General features: G+C 62.1%; 1 protein-coding gene across 3 annotated transcripts; it reads right to left on the bottom strand.

The window, feature by feature from the left end:
• Positions 1–640: 640 nt before the first annotated feature.
• Positions 641–15,890, bottom strand: GGT1 (gamma-glutamyltransferase 1). 3 transcript variants are annotated; one of them, XM_012661000.1, is made up of 15 exons: positions 15,562–15,890; positions 13,881–13,992; positions 11,549–11,710; positions 10,918–11,085; positions 10,027–10,157; positions 9,818–9,904; positions 6,954–7,146; positions 6,418–6,575; positions 5,346–5,495; positions 4,703–4,839; positions 2,036–2,223; positions 1,687–1,814; positions 1,472–1,584; positions 1,276–1,389; positions 641–943 (listed from the first exon to the last, which is right to left on the bottom strand). In XM_012661000.1, exons 4-15 carry the CDS (start codon positions 11,079–11,081, stop codon positions 797–799), a joined length of 1,710 nt encoding a protein of 569 aa, XP_012516454.1. In that variant the 5' UTR covers positions 11,082–11,085; positions 11,549–11,710; positions 13,881–13,992; positions 15,562–15,890; the 3' UTR covers positions 641–796. The 3 variants fall into 3 exon arrangements, with proteins under 3 accessions (XP_012516454.1, XP_012516453.1, XP_012516455.1); XM_012660999.1 differs by having other exon boundaries at positions 10,918–11,710; XM_012661001.1 differs by lacking the exons at positions 6,418–6,575; positions 6,954–7,146; positions 9,818–9,904; ... (3 more) ...; positions 13,881–13,992; positions 15,562–15,890 and having other exon boundaries at positions 2,036–2,245.
• Between the last annotated feature and the right edge of the window lie 3,173 nt (positions 15,891–19,063).

Raw genomic sequence — 19,063 nt, 5'->3', positions numbered from 1 at the left:
CTGTGCCCCCATGCCATCTCCACCAGCCCTCACCCGTGTTGCTACCCTGTGTGGAGGACAAGTTAGCAGACCCCGAGGCAGGGTCAAGGGGCCAGCCATGGTGAAGGATGCATATCCAGCAGTTCCCTTCTAGACTCTAGACCCGCCCCTCTGGGGATCTGGGGACCTCCTCCGCTCACCATTCCCTGAGAACCAGGCCTCCATCTGGAGCTGGTCCCAAGCTTAGGTTTCACTGTGGGCTTGTGCTTGGAAAGCCCCCTGGGGCCCGGCTCTGACCCTCCTGCCAGTCCCCAGGGCTCAGACCTCAGCTGCGCCTCTGTCTGTCCAGGCAGGGTGAGCTGGGACACCCAAGGGGCTGAGGAGGCGGCACCTGGTTCCAGGCATCTGCCGCCCACCCACCTGCCGCCTAAGTGACCGCCGGGACTGCGGCGCCCCCTGCTGGCCCATACGGGGTAGCAGCGCCAGGGGCTGTGCCTGGCACGGGCAGCCTCTGGGCCCCTGCCACCTGCCAAGCTCTCCCCCTCCTGAAAACACTGTGGCCGGCTCCAGCGCCTGCGGTGTGAAGGCCTCCGGATCCCACCTCTCTGTTCCCCCAGCTGACGGCTCCATTTCACACACAGGACACCGAGGCCCAGAGGACGGGGACCCTGACCACAAAGGCTGCCCAGAGCCGGCACGGTGGCCCCATTTATTGCTCTGCTCCTCCACTCGCAGGGGAGCATGTCCCACAGGGCGCCCCCCGGCCTGGTGAGCATCTGGTCCCCGGGCTGCTGGGCAGCTTGTCTGCCGTGAGCACTCAGTAGCCGGCAGGCTCCCCGCCTTTCCTGGAGTCCGAGGCAGCTGCCCAGCCGCTGGCCGTGCGGACGATGGCCTGCACCACAGCGATGAAGGTGGAGGTGAACTGGGTTTGGTGGTGCCGGGTCTCCAGGGCCGCAACCACTGCCTGGAAGTGGGAGGGGAGGGAGAGGCCTCAGCAGGGCCCGGACACCGTCTGGACCACGCCTGCGTGGTCACGGGCCTCACAGCCTAGAGGCGCCATTTCTGGCCAGTGACCAGGAAGAGCAAGCTGGGGGCACCTTGGCTTATTGGGTCTCGCTGGAGCAGATGGCTCGGGCCTCACGGCCCTGGTGGCCCCGGTGATGGGCATGAGGATCATCCGCCCGAGCAGGACACCCACTGTTGTCCACTCTGTGATGGCTCGGGAGATCCAGGGCTCCAGCCCGGGGTGCTCTGTGGCCCCACACCGTGACGCAGCTTCCCCAGCCCGCAGCCCACCTGGTCAATGTCTCTCTCCAGCGTCGTGATGTTGGGCAAAAGCTGGTTGTGCAGCCGGGGCTCCTCCACGGTCCGCTTCACGTCGTAGCCAAACCACAGGCTGTGGATGATGGCCTGGGGGGGTCGGGTGTGCGGGTCAGCAGGGCCCGGGGAGGCAGAGGCGGGGAGGGCGGGGAGGACAGGGGCTGGAACATACCAGTGCAGTGGCTGTGGTGATATGCGTGCCCCCGGAGGCTCCCACCACCATCTGGACGTGACCATCCTGGCCCACCATGATGGTCGGGCACATGGACGAGAGTGGCTGCTTCCCTGCGGCCGGCAGGAGGGGACACAGGTGCCAGTCGGCTGCCTGCCCAGGCCACCAGCCCCCTCCCCCCACAACGCCCCTGCCCCTTGACCCCTATTCCACACCTGGCTCGATGAAATTGGCAGGTGAAGGAGGAACCCCAAACTGGTTGGTGATGTTGGGAGAGCTGAAGTCGTCCATCTCATCGTTGAACAGGATCCCGCTGACTGGGGAGCGCACCTTGGAGCCAAAGCTGCAGCCCGCCAGGTCAGACAGCAGCGCCCAGCCCAGCCAGCCCCGCCCTGCCCGCCCTCCCGAAGCTCAGACTCACTCCTCAGGAGGCCCAGGGCAAGCTACCGAGGAGGGGCCTCAGTTTCCTACCATGGGAGGTGTTGGAGCCCCTAATGGGACATGCAGGCAGCCCAGGCCCACCTGGCCCGGCCCTGTCCCACCCAGGTGGCCGGCGTCCCCTACTAGAGGTTGATGGTGCTGGTGGCAGACACAGCACTGCCGTCCTCCGCAACGACAGACAGGTGGGCGGTGCCCCCATCGTTGGGCGTGTAGAACTCAGGCTCGTAGTAGGAGGTCGGGTGAGTGGTGTCATCGGAGATCCGGGCCCGGAGCTGGGCCGCAAAGAACTCAGAGGTCATGTTGAGAACCACCTGCCGAGACCCCAGAGCTGGCCTGAGGAGGTGGAGGGAGGTGGGGAGGGGGGCACAGGGTTGTGCAAGCAGGTCTCAGAAAGCTCCCCCGACCGTGGCTCTGGCCACAACCCTCCTGCCCCTAAACCTCCCGTGGCTCCCAGGGCCTGGGGTCAGGCCCAGCTCTTCACGTGTGCAGCCTGACCCCTCTCTGCAGCCCCTGTCTCTGCTGCTTTCCAGCAACTCTGAATGTCTGTCCCTCAAGCCTCTAGACTCTTGTCACATTCAATCACTCATTCATCCATTCATGCAAACATCTGTGGAGCTTGCATTATGTGCCCAGCACAGAAAGGTCAGTGGGGACCAGGCAGGTAGGCTCCTACCCTCACAGTGGGAAAGACAAACTCAGGCAGGGGACGTGCTGAAACAGCAAGCCAGATAAGGGGGATTGAGAAGGATGGGTGGGGACAGAGTGGTCAGGGAGGGCTTCTCGGAGGTGGTGACATCCTGAATGAGAGCTGAATGGTCTATGTCAAGGCCCTCTGGCAGGCGGAGCAGGCCTGTGAGTGACAGGCAGACAGAGACTGGGTTGAGGGCAGAGGAGGTTGAGGATGCAGGTTGGCCCAGTCCTGCAGTCCCACGAGGACTTTGGCTCTTGCTCTGTGACATGCAGGCATGGAGCAGGAGTGAGCATGCTGGGGGAGTGTTTCACAGGGGCCCTCTGGTGGCCATGAGGGGAATAGGGATGCAGGTAAATGGGGAGGTGATGGCAGCGGGAGGCTGCTGAAAGCCACAAGCCTGGCGGAGGTCCCCACGGTAGCACTGAGGACAGAGCAGAGGAGGAGATGAAGAAGGAGACAGCAAGGAAGGGCCCCTGAAGGCCAAAGAATGTGCCACAAGGGGGGTTCAGCGACACCCCATGGATGAACCGACCAACCCAAGGAAAAGCCGTTTCCGCCTGAGTCTGCTCCCAAGCAGACAGATCCAGGATGTGGGACGTTCTCCAGGGCAGCTGCCCTGGGTGGTAAAACTCAGCGACACAGCCAAGGGGTCCGCCGCAGGCTAGGGGACGACAGAGCCCACACAGCCAACTGCAAGCGTGACTGACGGATCCTGGACCCAGAGGACGCGGGGCTCCTGGGGAGATCCCACACGGGCGTGTGACAGGTGACGTCGCCCCGACGTGACGCGGGGTTTCTGGCTGCTGTGGGGTGCTGGGTCCTCCCTCGTAGCAGACACGCCCCCAAGTGTGACATCAGCCCCCACTGTCCAATCACTCAGAAAAGACACGGATATCGACGGGCGGGGTGGGGGCGGCAGCAAACAGAGTCAGGAAATCTGGCAGGATGGCCACACTGGGGACTCCAGTGGTTTTTGAAATGGATTTTTGTAGGTGTGAACATTTGCAGAATGCAAAGTTGAGGAAAGAGGGAGAGTGTGGTTGGCTGTGTGAGATGCTGCCGAAGGGGCCTGAAGGGGAAACTGAGGCTCGACCTGGGTATCTGGTGGTGTGGGGGTGGCATGAGGAAGAGGGGAAGGGGGGAGCCTGAAGGGAGAGAGGATGGAGCCCAGTCATGTTTGCCCTAGGGGAGCAGAGGTGGAAGGTTCTGGAGCAACAACAGCTGCCTGTGTTGTGGGAACAATCCGCTAAAAAGGGAAACTGATCAGAGGCAGAGAGGAGCATGGCAGCTGCGGTGCCCTGAGCCAGCAGGTGGACGGATGGGCTGGCCGGAGCCCAGAGTTGTCGGGGGGGTGCAATGCGGTGGCTCTGTCCCCTCCGAGAGACGAGACGCCAGGTCACTGGCGGTGGTGTGGGGTGCACCATGCTCACCAGGAAAGAGAAGACGCCTGCTGGGCAGCTGAGGGCCCTCCTGCGAGACCACAGGGCAGCGTGAGGGGTCTGCAGGTCCATCCCCATGCCAGGGATCCGAGTGGGAAAGGAGGGATGTGAGGCCCCTCGGTGGAGGGGACTAGACAGGGGTCCCCGTGGAGGCCCAGCGGGGAGCTGGGGCACCTGGTGGGTGAGTGAGGGGCTGAGGGTGGGGATCTGGGAAGTGTTAGTTCCTTGAAGTGACCAGAGAGCAGGCGGCCAAGGCCTCTGCCCACCTGGCCTCTCCCCCTCACCCATCCTTCTCATCATCTCTGAGGGCCACAACACCCCTGTGCATTCTTGACCTCAGTATTGACCATTCCAGAACCTTCCCAGCCATAGGCACAGCATGTGCAAAGGCCCTGTGACAGGAGTGTGACCAGAATAGGAGGGCACTAATTGCCCACTGTCAAGTCTGTCTCCCCTGCCCCTCCCCACACTGTGAGCTCCATGGGGCAGAGCCCAAGACTTGGGGTTGCCAGTCCACACCAGCACACAGTAGGTCCGCAACCAAAGTCGGTGGCGGGAATAGATTCACAAAGCAGACACAAGGCTGCCGTGGCCCCAGGAGCCCACCTGCTGCCTCTACAGCAGGCCCCGCGCCCATTGTGGGCTAGCCCCTCCCCTTACCTTAGTCATATCGACAAACTTGGGGTCCCCCAGCAGGGTCCTCTTGGCGTAGGCGAACCGGAAGGCCTCCACGATGCGGTGGTAGGTCAGGCCCTTCTGCTTGGGTGTCTCCACGCTCTCCCGGGAGAAGTTGTACCCTGGTTGGTCAGAGCCAGGTGTACGTTGGCAGGCTTCAGGGGCTCGGAGGGGCTCAGAGGGCTGATACCTCCCTGAGCCACTTTGCCCACCTCGAGAGGGGGATCATTTAATAACCAACAGCAGTGGCCGCTTCAGAAGGCCGTTTAAGGGTGAAATAAGGCAGGGGCTCCCGGGCCTGGACCACATGCCTCAGTCTGAGGGCCAGGTGGTCTACGATGTCACACATGACCACTTAGGTTTACCAGGGATGCCCTCTGGACCAGGCCCCCTGGCCTGGAACTCCCACACTCCTCTCTCTCCTGACAACTCTTCCTCCTCCAGCCCCTGGGCAGTTCCCGCCACACCCTGGTCACTCTGCACTGCCTCCTGCAGGGCACAGAGAGCCGTGGGGCAGGGGCACACCTTGGGAGCTCAGTGAAGGGAGGACGCAGGATGCAGGACCCAGGCCGGCTGAGCTGAGAGCGGTGGAGCGTGGGGAGGGAGAGGCAGTGTCGCAGGCTCTCACCTTTGAGGATGTTGAGGATAAGAGCCAGCACGGGCCCGCTGAGCGGCGCGCTGGGCACGTAGAGGACTGTGTCCCCAAGGCTGATGTTCACCGGATGCTCAATCAGCTCAGCGCGGTAGTTGTTCAGGTCCTTGGCCGTCACAATGCCCCCTGCAAAGGGACAGCAGCTCGGGTGGACACGGGGACGGGGCCGCACCGGGGTGGTGGTGGGATGTGCCTGCACCGTAGCAGGGAGGATGGGGTGCACCTTGGGAGGGGTCACGGGGCCATCAGGCTGGGAGCCCTGCCCACCTCCCCACTGGCCCACACCGTCCTGGCCCCTCTGTCCTCCCTCAGGGCACTTACTACCCACAGCCAGGCCCAGGCCAGCCACCTGCCTCAACCTGTTTGGCTGGCGGCCTCCTGGTCTGCCTCCTCCCTTCTGTGGCCAGAGGGTCTTTTCTGAGTGGAGAATTACTGCCCCCATCTCCCCCCTGCTCAGCCCTGTCCTCTGGGAATGAATGGTTGGGTCGCGGGAGGCTCGTAATCTCCAGGGAACCAGCTCCAGGCAGACAGGGTACTGACAGCCTAAGTTCCAGCCTCAGTAATAGAGGGCAACCTACTAATCTCCCTCCTCCATGAAACAGTGACAACAACAACATGAAGAAGGCCACAGCCAAGCTCCCAGGCCACTGCCCCGCAAGGCCCTCCTACATCTCTCTTACCAAGCCGACCCTCATCCCTGGTGACTCTCCCGGTGAATCAAACTGCCCCTCCCCTGGCCTTAGCCCAAGCTATTCCTTCTGCTCAGAATCCCTTCCCCTTTCTACCTAACAAAGTTAGCAGCTCAGCCACTACCTCCTCCAGGAAGTCCTCCTGGATCCTCAGTCTGCACTCTAGCACTTCCCCTGCCCCAGCCCCTGCATTTAACCCATAGGGACTTTCTCTCCTGGACTGCACGGCCTCTCTCAGCCTTAACCCAGCCAGGAGCTCCCCGAGGGCCTGGGCAGGACAGGAGGACCCCAGGGCTCTGGGCCCCAGCTCAGGGTTCCCTCTGCGGGGTTCCTCACCCAGGCCCAAGTCACCCGCTCACCAGCCGCCTGGATGTCCTTCACAATCTGTGCCGTGAGACTCCCATTGTAGAAAGCCTGGGCACCCTCGCGGGCCAGCGTCTCGTACGTGTCGGCCAGCCGCGGCAGGATCAGTGTCTCCCCTTCCTGGAGCACCTTGCCATCCCGGCAGAACACCTCGCTGCGGCGGGGGGCTCGTGTGAAACGCAGCCAGACGCTCCCACACCCACCCACACCAGGGGACTGAGAACAAAGCATGAATGGGCCCGGCCACAGGTAAGTGTCCCTGTCGCTCGGGGCTCGGCCTCCTGGTGCCCTTTCTGGCCAGTCCAGCCTGTGCCTTCTAAGTGTCCCCTGCCACTCAGGACACATGGTGGCCACGGTGTCTACCTTGGGCCCCAAGCCCCAGACTCAGGATGTGTCCCTACACGCAGTGGGAAGGGTCTACATGTCCTCGAACCCCATACCCCTATCAGCGCAGGTCCCCGAAAGCAAGGCGCAGCTCTGCCAGCTGCTCCCGGCCTGCAGGGGCCCTGGGTGGCCGCAACCGCAAACGTACCACAGGGCAGGCTGCCTCTCGATGACGGCCCGCCTGCTGTCCAGGGCTGCGGCCAAGGCCTTGCCCACGGGGAAGCCCTGGCGGGCCAGCTGGATGCTGGGCTGGAAGAGGCGAGCCCAGGGCAGCCGCCCGTGCCGCCGGTGCGCCAGCTCGTAGCCGCGGATCTCCCCGGGAACCGCCACTGACAGCCCGCCTGGGGAGAGAGCACCACGGTTAGCACCCCGGGAAGGGGACGTCAGGGTCTCTCGCAGCCACATTCCGTGACCCATTCCCCAGATAGGGCCAGAGAGGCTCAGGAGGAAAGGGAGTGTTCAGGTCCTGTCTGGGCTCGGCAGGGGGAGTGTGGAGGGGCAGGGTTTTACTGTCCCGGGATTAGTGTCTGTCTCCACAGGCGCCTCCATGTCTGAAGTCCTGTGCCAGGCCACACGGCTCAGTGAGACTTGGGGGAGCCGGACCCCTCCCAGCTCTGTCCCAGCCACGCGGCCGTTCATCCCGTAAGACTCGCGGGCGCCACCTGAACCACCGCAGCAAGACCAGGCCCTGCCAGCTCCAGCTCCAGATCAGCTGCCCTCAAGGCCCCCTTCCTCTCTCCTACTGTCCCAGAAGCAGGACCCAAGCCTTAATCTCCGCCCTGTTCCCTCTCTGAGCCTCAGTTTCCCCACCTGACTACACACAGCTTTGCCTTCCATTTCCGAATTTTGAGGCGCCCCAGATTCCATCGGAAACGCCCCTGGGCCTGCCTCCCCTCCAAGCCCCGCTGCCCACTTGGGCACAACACCCTGAGCTGGACACTGACCCTCGGCCCAGGAAGGTACAGCCAAGGCCCCGCCCCCAGGCACCCTCCTGCTGCCAACCTGAGATGACAAGTGCCACCTTGGCTACTCCCAGGCTTGGCAGCTGCAGCTCCAGAACCATCTCTGCCACTGCGAAGCCGGTACAGTTTCTGAGAGCTGGTTGTTGATTCCTAGAAGCTGCGGTTTCGGAAGGTCTGACACCTGGCACACGGTTCCTCCCACCTTAAAAAATCCTCTCCTGACCTCGGGCTAGTCAGGCTCTCACACTACCCTGCTCAGACGCACCAGCGACCCCCACACTGCCAGCGCCCCTCTCAGCCTCCCCTCTCTCCTTCCTGGACCCCTGCCTCACCGCCCGGCTCCTGCCTTCCCCCCTCTCCTCTGCCTGCCACACTCTCTTGGTGATCTCCCGAGCTCCCGAGTGTCTGCTCTAACCAGCTCCCCACCAGCCCTGCCCGTCTCTCTTAGGGCCACCCCATCCTTCAGGCGCAGACCAAAGACCCTGGGGCCACCCGCGACTCCCCACACGAGCTGCACACCCGACCCGTCTGCACATGTGCAGGCGCCACCATCCAGATGTGTCCAGCACCCGCCCCTTCCCACCCCCTCCTCTCCGTGGATTATTGCAGGGACCTCCTGGCAGCTGCCGCCTGCTTCCTGCCCCTTACGCACCCCAAGGGGCCTGTTAGCCACAGGACAGACCCCTCCACTCAGACACTACGAGGGCCTCACCTCACCCAGACGAGAGGCAGGGGCTTCACGTGACCTGCGAGGGCCACACGACCTGGGCCGTTCCCTCTGACCCCCCTCCCCCCCATCCTCCTCCTCCTGGGTCACGTGCTGCAGCCTCCCTGGCTCCCCGAAGGGCTGTCCCCGCCCGTCCTGCCTGGATCACTCGCTCACCCGCTAGACGCCTGCACAGCTCCCCTCACCCTGCCCCTCTGGGTCTCTGCTCAGACGTCCCCTTCCCTGCCCAGGTCCCCCTCTGTGGAGCCCCCGCCCTTGCGCCCTCCAGCTCCGCTTTCTCCCCAGTGCCTGATCGCCTCTCTCTCCTCCACCTGCAGCGTCACCTTGACCACGCCACAGACGCCACCCGCTGTCTTTGTTTTGTGCTCTGATTTCCAGAACGGCACCTGGCACTTTAAGGTGCGCTCAATAAGTCCCAGTTAAATAAATGAACTCCAAGCATCCACAAGATGCTAAGTCTGTAAAATTCCCACATACTCATTCTCTGAGCAATTTAAACTCTACACGTTCTGAGTATCTCAGTGAGTATAAAAAAATCAAAGATTCTATATGTTGGGGAGGACCCCAAAGGGACCACTGACAGGGCACCGCCCAGGATGCCTGCCTGAGGTGTGGGACGTGCTATGGGTGTGCCTGGCCCCTCCGTCCCTCCAGTCTTCATGCCGCGGTCCGTCTCGCCTCCTTTGAGTGGCACCCTGGGAGGACATTCGCTTCCCCTCAGCTATCTGGGGACTTCCAGGCCCTCCTCTCCACGTAAGGCCAGGTAAGAAAAGACAGACTGTGCCCCATTCTCTAGAGAGCTATCCCCACAGATGGATGAATGAATGAACAAATGGGATGCCTGTTGAAAACACAGGGTTTAGAAAGCCTGGGTTCAATTTTAGCTTCACCACCTCCCAGCTGTGTAACCTCAGCCCACTTGCAAGACCTCTCTGGGCTTCAGTACCCCCACCTGTAAAATGGGAGTCAACACAGCATCCCCCACCGCCAAGGGCACAGGGGGAATATGGGGTCTTGTTGGTGAAAAGCACCAAACAGGGTGCCAGCCCCAGCGAGCCCTGGCATGTGACAGCTGGTATCACAATAAGTGTCCTGTCCTGTGCTGCCACAGGGTGGCCCCGCAGGGCCTGAGTCGAAATAACAGACACTTCTGTCCCTTTTCCCTCCAGGGATGGTGTTGACCTCACATTAGGGAAAGGGGTTGGGGGCCGGGAGGGATGGAGGGTGCTGGAGCTGCTCCTGGGCTCCAGACAGGGGTGTGATGGTGAGGGCGGGGCCCCTTCCCAGCGGCCGGCACCGCTCTGCACCCACACCCCGACTCACCCTCCTGAGACTGCTCCGAGCTGTTGAACATGCTGGCGGAGGCCAGCCCAGGGGCCACCTCTCGGGCATTGATGACCTCAGCTTTTCCTAGAAGGAGAAGCAGGTAGGCAGGAGGACCCACGCCAACCCTCACCCCACACTCGAGCCCAGGGGCCACCTGCTGGGCTGCCCCAGCCCGCAGCCTCCCGCGCCCTTCCCTGGGCACTCACGTGTGGCGCTGTCATAGATGGTGAGGAACAGGCCACCCCCGATGCCCATGCTGTGGGCGTTCATGAGCCCCACGCACAGCAGGGCCGCGATGGCCGCGTCCACCGCCGAGCCGCCGACCTGCAGCATGTCCCTGCATGGAACGTCTTGGGGTGAGAACCTGCAGGCTGCTGTGCCCACCCCACGCACCCTGCCACCCACCCACCCCCTCTGTCGGGCCGCCCTGCCCCAGGGAGGATGGAAGAGGAGTCCATGCAAGTTTTTGTTTCTTATTTATTTATTTATTTATTTATGTGTTTTTGCAGAAATGGGGTCTATGTTGCCCAGGCTGGTCTTGAACTCCTGGCCTCAAGCAATCCTCCCACCGCCACCTCCCAAAATGCTGGGATTACAGGTGAGAGCCACCATGCCCAGTAAGTTTTTGTTTTAAAGACTTACAGTTTCCTCTTTTTTAAGCAACAAATGTATATGACTTTTGAAAAAAAATGGGAAATTGGTACATTTTATTAATGACTTTTTTTTTCTGTTTAACTCTTTAGGTGGGAAGTGATTTTTATACACAATGAGCAATAGGAGTCTAAAATAGAATCAAACAGTGGCGTTCGTCCAGAGAAACAGAGATTCTTAGAACGGAGAAAAGGGGCCCTGCTGGGCTCTGGGAGGCCCACACCCTGTTCTCAGGGTCACTGTCCCCTTCTCCCCTGACCAGAGGCTACAGTGAGGGTCCAAGGAAAAGATAGCTCCATGCTCATCAGACACTACTTGTTCAGGCAGCCCATTTACAGGTGGAGAAACTGAGTCTCAAAGGGGCGAGGGTTCACGTACATGGTTGTCCTCCAGGGCCATGTTCCCACGCCACCCCACGCCCTGCCGGGTGGGGCAACCCCATTCACCTCCCAATCTCCGAGCAGCGCTTGGCATCTGTGGCCACGGCTGCCCTGGGGTACACATGGCGGTCGGCTTCTCTGGAGGTCGAGGGCAGCCAGAGGCAGAGGCCGACGATGACCAGCACCAGGACCACGGCCAGCAGGCCCAGCACCACGAACCGCTTCTTCATGGCTCTGCCACGGGGGTGGGCGGGGACTGGGCCAGGCCCCTCCCCGCCAGGGCACAGTCTAAAGTCAAGCCTCGGGAACATGGGCCTGTGCCTCCTTCCAGCCTCCCAGGACACATGCGGGCTGTCCGGCCCCCAGACCTTTGCCCGGGCCAGGCCCTCTGCTGGGAGCTCCGGGCCCCATCCCTGCCCTCCCAAGCCCTCCCTGCTTGTCTTCAGGGCCCATCCCGGGAGCCCTCAGACCTCTCGAGCCCCTTCCAGCGGCCGGGCCTCCACTGCTTAGCAGGGAGCTCCAGGGTGGACAGGCCTGATCCCTCCTGTGTCCCCCACCTCAGCCCAGAGCCTGGCACTGTCCAGGTATCCCCTGAGTGGCCCCCCAGAGCATGGGGTTCAGCTTCCAAGGTGCCCTCAAAGGGGATACCTGATGTTCTCTCCTGAAATCAGACCTGCTGGATGGGGCTGGGACTCACCGTGTGGCAGCAGATGGGAGCCCCAAGCCTTGCCTGGGGAGGTAGCCGTGAAAGATGGGAGGGTTTGGCTGAAATGACTGGGATCTCCCTCACACGCTGCAGGTGCCTGTGGCCGCAGAATCTTCTCCAGAGACTCCGCACCCAGGCAGCCTCCTCGCTCTCCTGCAAATCAAGGGGATGTACCTGAAGCCACCCGGTCCAGCCCTTTCCGGGGGGCTCCGTGTGACCCCCCCCCCATCAGTTTCTGGCTGGTTTCTCTGACTCCAGTTGAACTCTGGAGCCGAAGACACCACCAGAGGCGCACGTGATTCCGTAAATCCTCCCAGCACTTTCCCCAGGCGCAGCCAGGAGAGGGTTTTGCACAGAGCAGAGCGAGGGGGACAGGGCATTTCTGCACAAGCCCAGGCTGCAGGGCTGAGCGTGCCAGGTGGCAACGAGGGCCAAGGGGATGCAGCCACCTGCTGTGGGGCCAGGGCAAGTCGCCAAACTGTCCCACCAGAATGACAATGGCACCTTGCTTGTGAGGGCGTTGGGAAGTAGGGGCTGCACTGTGCGGATTGTCGGTGTTGACTGCAGTTATCAGCACAGCTGCACTAGGGAACGCCCCTGGCGGCCTGTGTGGCACAGGCCTCTTGCTCGCTGTATTTCCCCTGTGGACATCTTTCCAGGCCGCACAGGGGACACCAGTGACCCTTGAGGTCCCTGTGGCTGTGGCAGCGGCAGCGAGTGACGGGTGTGAGCCCAACAGGGAAGAGGTATGTGGTGACAGAGGTAGGGGCTCCCCTCTTCCAGACCCAGTTCCCTCCAAAGGGCGGCATCCCCCAGTGAGCCCGGGCTGGGCTCCCCTCTGCTTTGCTCACCCGTCCCCGTCCCTGTTCTGAGCATCTGAACTCGGAGGCAGAGACTGTCCCAGAGACGGTCTAGCAGTGGACTCCTGTGCCCTCCCCACACACAGGGGGCATTCCAGACAGCAGTGTGAAGGGTTGTCCCCACCCCAGGCTTAGCAGGCCTGGGGACAACGGCGATAGCATTTGACCCCTCATCGCGCAGGGGAAAGCACAGAGTCCTCCACCCCCAGTCATGGATGCAGAACCCTGGAGCAGAGGGCCTGGCGGTGGTCTTGCAGGGACCCCCACCCCACACCCCCAGGCGTGTCCAGTGTCCACAGTGCCCCCTCACCACCCTGACCACAGCAGCCTGGATCCAGGCGCCACCCGTTTCTGGCCTGACCACTGCACGCCCCTCCCTGCATCCCTCCCGCCACACCGCCTCCCCGCAGTCCTCTGAAAAGCAGCCGTGGGCCCTGTGGGCACTCCAACACCCTGGGCCCTGGAGGGGAGCCCCAGTCATGGTTAAGGGTTCCTGACAGAGACAGCTGTGCTGGGAGGGCTGAGGGGCCTCAGGAACTGGGCCACGGATGGTGGCATAGACACAGACACAGAACATTCCTATCACATGTGGAGGGGTGGGGGCCCGGCCCCTCCTGCCAAGGAAGCTCCCCGGTCCCATGCACTGTGCCGGGCCACACTGGGCACCCTGGGGACACAGCCTCATCTCTCTAGGGCTTGGGCATGTGAGCTGAGCCTCTCCTTGGGGCCCTGGGGTGAGCCAGCCATGACCCCTGAGGTCTATGCTCCAGCCTCCCCTGTCCAGCCATCTGCCTGTCCATCTGTCTACCTAAAGACCCAAGTGGGCTCCCCAAGGAGCAGGGGGCACCCAGCAAGGCTGAGACCGCCAGGGAGCGTGGGGAGCGGAGTGGGCCATGCCGGCCCGGCCCCTCCTCCAGGGCAGCAGGGAGGGCTGGCCCAGCCTCCCACAGGCAGATGTCCCAGCCTGGCGGAAGACACCCTGCTGGGGGCCTAGGCTTTCATTTCCCACCCCTCCACCCCCAACTTCTCTCAAAGACTCACGGAAAGAATTTCCAAACCCAGAAGCCTCGCTCTCACGCACATCGATGGCAGGAGGGGAAACCGAGGCCAGAGAGTGGGTCAGGCGCAGCACTTGGCCTCAAACCCAGACTCCCTCCTGTGACGCTGGTGGGCGTACCTGAAGCCCGGGGGCGGCAGGGGCCCAGGAGAGCTCCTCTTCCTCAGAAGACAGCTCTGGGCTGCACCCGCCTGGGAGGAAGAGGCAGACTTGTCCTCCTGGGAAAGTCCCAGCCAGAGCTGGCCGGGCCCCCCACTCCCAGGAGCCGCCGGAGCCACGCCTGCGCCCTGCAGAGCTCCGCAGGGGGCCTCGGCATCGGGACTGGGATCTGGGTGGGTGTGGGCACCTCCCAGGGGGAGCAGAGGCAGGAAAGGCGCAGAAGGGGCCGGAGGACCCGGGAGCTTACCTAGTCGCAGAGGGGACAAGAGGCCAGCCGGGGGTCACCCAGCGTCCCCAAGGGGCAGTTGAAGGCGTCTGCGTAGGGTGTGGGGCAGACAGTCCTCTCACAGAGGCCCCACCTGGCAAGGAGGACGGGGAGGCTGATGTCACATCAGCGAGGAGGTGCGGTGACTCGGCCTGTCACCAGGTGACTGACATTCACACAGCCCTGGGAGGGCCCTGGCAGGAGGTGCTGTGAGCCTGGGGCAGGGGCTCCCCGCTCCCAGACTCAGTTCCCTCTGCCTGTGCACCCCTCCAGCGAGTCCCAGGCTGGGGCCCCCTCTGGCTTGCCCTTCCCTATTCAGAGTGTCTGAACTCAGAGCCAGACACAGTGTCCCAGAGATGGTTCCTGACACCAGAACAGAGCCCGGGCCTAAGGGGACTCACCACAGGCTGCTGCCAGATACCGACAGCGAGTCCCTGGAACAGGCCCGGGGCCCCAGCGTCCAGGCTGGTTTCACCACCCACCCAGGAATGTTAGCACCCCAGACCCAAGGGACAACCTCAACAGCCTAGAAAGGCAGGGCCCAGAGGGGGCCCGAGCTGGCCCAAGGTCCCTCAGCCCAGCAGTGCAAGCTTGGCCACCTGGTTTTAGCCCCAAGTCGCTGCATGTCCCTGACAAGCCCACCAAGGAAGCCTGAGCCAGGAACAGCTGCGGGCCTTGCCCCAGGGGACCTTGGACATTGCTCCCCACTCCCCTGTGGCCCTCTCTGCCAAGGATAAGGGTCAGAGACTCCCTGAGTCATGGCTCCCTCCCCTACTCCCAGGCCAGCTGTGCCTAGGGCGCCCAGGAGCTCCTGCGGCCTCCATCTGAGGTCTGTCCCGATCCGGTAACACCCACTCCACGATCCTCCTGCAAGGCTGCCCCAGCTGACGGAAGGACGTGGAATCTGGCCAGGTTTCGCTGCCTGCCTGGCTCACACAGCCTACAGGGGCCTTATTCTGTCACCCACTGCCCTTGAGTGGGCTCTGGACAGAACCCACCAAACTCTCCCATGAAATCCTCAACGGCCTGATGGTGGAGGGGAAGATGGACAGGGCAGGAACCAGGGACCAAAGCCCCATGACCTGCCCCTGAGGGCTGGACATCAGACAGGAACGTCAGGGAATTTGGCCCTGCCTGAGTGGCTGCATTCCAGGGCAGTCAGCTGGGAGGGGTCTGCAGTGGAGAGCCACAGGGCTCTGTCCCTAGCCTGTTAAGCAGTTTCCTCCCTGCCTGAGGTGGTACAAGACATGGCAGGATCAGTAGCAGCAGGAGGGCAGAAAGAATGTCTGAGTGGGCAGAGGATGGCCCAGACCCCAGCAGGTGACCTCGAGAATAGGGCCACAAATGAAGCCTGGCAGCAGCTGCAGGGTCCAGGGAGGGGAGACAGGAGGGGAGGCACCTTATCAAAGGCCATCTCAACAGAGGTATGACCTACAGAACAAAGGAGGCTCTTCCTCAGATGCCAAGTGTGTCACATTCTGTCCTGTCCAGCCCTCCACCCCTCGCATGCAGAGAGGGGACCTAGGGAAGAATAGGAAACCATATCACCTGAGGAAAGACTACAGGGTCTGGGCGAGAGGTCTCCTCCAGACCCCAAGGCTCTTGTCGTGGGCATATGAGGTGGTGAGCTCGCCGTCCCCAGAAATATGCAAGCCTCACTCACCCAGAGACCATGACTCTGAGCAGGGCAGGTTCCCAGGACTCAGCGGAGGGGAGCATGAGGAAGATCTAGGCAGAGCAGCCAGCCCAGAGTTCCCCTGTTAATCCTCCAACCCAGGTCGACGGCTGTGTCACAGCAACCCCAGAATCACAAGGGTGAAGCTGGGGCACAGCCCCAAACCCATTAACAGACAGGAAACCAAAGCTTAGGCAAAATCGATTTGCCCAAGGTCAGCTGGCCCCAGGAGGCATTCAGACCACAAGTGGGACCAGCCCCCAGTACAGAGCCACCTCCCCAGGCCTGCCTCCACCCCTGTACGGGACGCTCACTGTCACCCAGTCCAGAGTTGGAAAGTGTCTCCCACACTGCCCACTGTGGCGACACAGGGTTGAGATTTAAAGAAAAACGCCCCTTCGCTAAGACTTCATAAGCTCCACCTGCCGGAAACCTGTCAAAAGAGCTATGTATGATGACCAGGAGGTGGCGGGCGCCCCCTGGAGTTGGGCAATGAGCCCTTGCACAACTGACCCTGCCCCACCCCCATCCACTGCGGCAACCAGAGCCCAGACAGGGGCGAGCATGGCCCAAGGACACATGTCCCCCAGCCCCCATCACAGCTGCAGCTCCACTCCAGGGCAGATCCCCACCCCCACCTGCACCCTCACCCGGGGCTGCCAGAGCCTCCCGGGCCTCAGTTTCTCCACGCTGCACTCCTCTCTCTTACTTCCAAGTCCACTTCCTGGGAGCTGTGGGTTCTTCAAGGGCTTCTCAGGTGGCTCCACCCCCCTTACCCCTGTGGCAGAGCTGGCCAGAAAGCCTGGGCAGGCAGAGTCTCAAGCCCACTTATCAGGCCAGAAACACAGGCCCCGGTCAGACAGAGAAGCGGGGACTCTGCCCACCTGTGCCATTCCTCTGCAGCGCCCGTCCACACAAGCCTCACTCCCACTGCACAGGCGCATAAACTGAGGCCCCGAGAGGAAGAGGGGCGCCTCTAGAGTGCAGCCGGCATATGGCAGAGCTGAGAATGGAACCCAGGCCCTCCCAGGAGCCCCCACGCCCGAGCTCCCCCACCTACGTGATGTCCAGCAGCTCAGAGAGGGTGAGTGGTACTGCTGGGTCACACAGAGCTGGGGCACAGCCAGATGCACCTTGGCTCACCTTACTTCCGGGCTGGTTGTCCAACTGCACACCCAAACCCAACTAAGTCCCGATCCCCTGCTGCGACCCAGCTCCTCCCCTCCCTCCCCATGCCGCCGGGGGTGGGGGGAGGCTTTAAAGGCACAGGAACTGTTCCAGGTGAGAAGAGGGCTGGCTCCTGGTCCTGTCCCTGGGGCTGTGTGACCTGGGACAACTGAGGGTCTCCCTGAGCCCAGTGGGGTCTCAAAACCTCAATGAGAGACCTAAACTCTGAGGGTGGGGCTGAGTGAGGCTGGGATGAGATGGGGTGGGCCCCCCAGGTGCTGGCAGATCCCAACCTCTCAGCCCTCAGACCTAGGTCCACACGTGGTCTGCTGCCTGCCAGAATAGCCACCAGTAGCATGGCCCTGGCTTCAACTCATTCATCCATTCACTCATCCATTCGCCCATCCAATCCTGGCCCCTCCAGATTCTTCTCTCAAGGAGCCCCAGCCTGGCTGGGTAGGAGACAGTATGGTCAGCCAAGGAGGAGGAGCCCCGCGGAAGGGGCTGACACCAGGATGGGGCCCTGGGGAACCCAAGGAGGAGGAGCCCCGGAAGGGGCTGACACCAGGATGGGGCCCTGGGGAACCCCGCCGAGCTCGGATTGGACTGGGGAGGACCCAGCAGGCAAGGAAGCACTTGAGCCTGAGGCCTGCAACTGGAGCCTTCTCCAGGAACAATGAGGGCTCAAGGGGGACCTCTTGACCTCCCTGGGCCCTTCCTGAGCCCTGAGGTGTCAAGGCCGGAAAAGAGGGTAGCAGAGTTTAGACCTTGAAGTCCAGGCCAGTCTGGACTTTGAGAGCCCTGGGAGACTGGTGAATGTGTCACTGGGCCGGGTAACCCATTAACCCTGGCTAACTCATTAAGACCCTAGTGGGTTCCCATTAGCTCCTTGGCCAGTTCCAGGGAGGGAGCAGAGGGCAGGGGCCGTGGGAGGAAGGGAGTGCTGGTGGGGGCCAGCTGAGCTGGGCTCTCTGTGTCCTTGCTCCTTGAGGAGCCTTCCAGGGCCAAGCTGGCCTTCAGCCAGGGGCAGCTGCCAAGCCAGCATGGGGATGCCAGCCCCGTCCCAGTGCCTTTCATCTCCTTATCGCCCTGCTGTGCTGGCACCAGCAGCCCATAGCGCCTCGGGGGCCTTGGCCAGACAGGAGGCTCAAAGGGCCGGTCCCGTGGGAGGCTCAGCACCTGGCCCAGCCTCCCGTCTGAGAAATGGGCCCACAGGGACCTCCAAGACCTTGTCTGTTCCAGCAGGCTTGGGTCTGCCCCACCTCTGTATCTGGGAAAGTGGGATAAGAAGAGAGCTCCCAGCACAGGAAACCATAGCCCGAGAGAAGGGACCTGCTCAAGCCACTGGGCAGAACAATGTCCCATGACACAGCAAAGGCCATGCAAACCATTTCCTGCAACTGGCATCTCACTGCAGCCTCCACCGTGCCCCACCCCACTGTCAGGTCCAGGAAGCTGACTGTATCTGAGTGCCAGGAATCACCTGAAAAGCCTCATGCCCTGGGGTGGGCCACCGCAAGGGACATGGCTGGCAGAGCCATGACATTCTGAACTGTGGTCATGAGCTTCACAGTGATTGGGCAAGGCCAGTGGGTCCAGACGCAAGCAGCACCTGGGGTCATGCTCCAGAACCGCCAGACAACATATCAGGGACCCCTGGGAGCAGAAAGCTGACATTATCCAGGGCATTTTGTGTCCCCTGGTTTCCTGCACCAGGGAGATGCTTGGTAGACTGAACAAAACTGACTTCGAATCCAAGCGTCATAGCAAATTTAGGATCACAGAATCGCAAATGTTTGGTCTCTGATCTTCAGCTTACCCACCTGCCCCAACAGGGAGCTCACCACCTCTAAAGCCAGCAGTACTACAGTGGTTGACAAGTTCTTCCCAACATCAATCCCCAATTTGCCTCTCTAACACCTTCTGCAGGCTGCAGGGCCACAGAGCAGAGAAACAGGGGCACCCCAGGCCCTGTGGCTACCTGGCCACAGCCTCTCTGAGCCACCCAGACCACACTGAAGGGATAGAAGGAAGAGCTCAGCTCAGCGAAGGGGCTGGTGTCACCCAGGGGTGGTGGGGAGGTAAGCACAGGCCACCTGTGGGCATGGACAGAGCTCCCACGTCCCCGCGGCCTGGCCAACACCCTTGGGTGCCATTGGCAGCATTTGCTATTCCAGCACCCACCTTTGATGTGAGGACAGAGGCTGGAGCAAGGCCAAGAGTGTGGGCCTCCAGAATTGCCAGCTCGTTCACGCCTGGCAGCATCCAGCAGCAGGGCCGGCCTGGCACCTGGTGGACCAAGTCCAACTTCCAAACTCACAGG

This window comes from Propithecus coquereli, unplaced genomic scaffold (genome assembly GCF_000956105.1).
Source record: "Propithecus coquereli isolate 6110/MARCELLA unplaced genomic scaffold, Pcoq_1.0 Scaffold698, whole genome shotgun sequence".
Lineage (NCBI taxonomy): Eukaryota > Metazoa > Chordata > Mammalia > Primates > Indriidae > Propithecus > Propithecus coquereli.
This window is presented reverse-complemented; position numbering and strand designations above follow the sequence as displayed.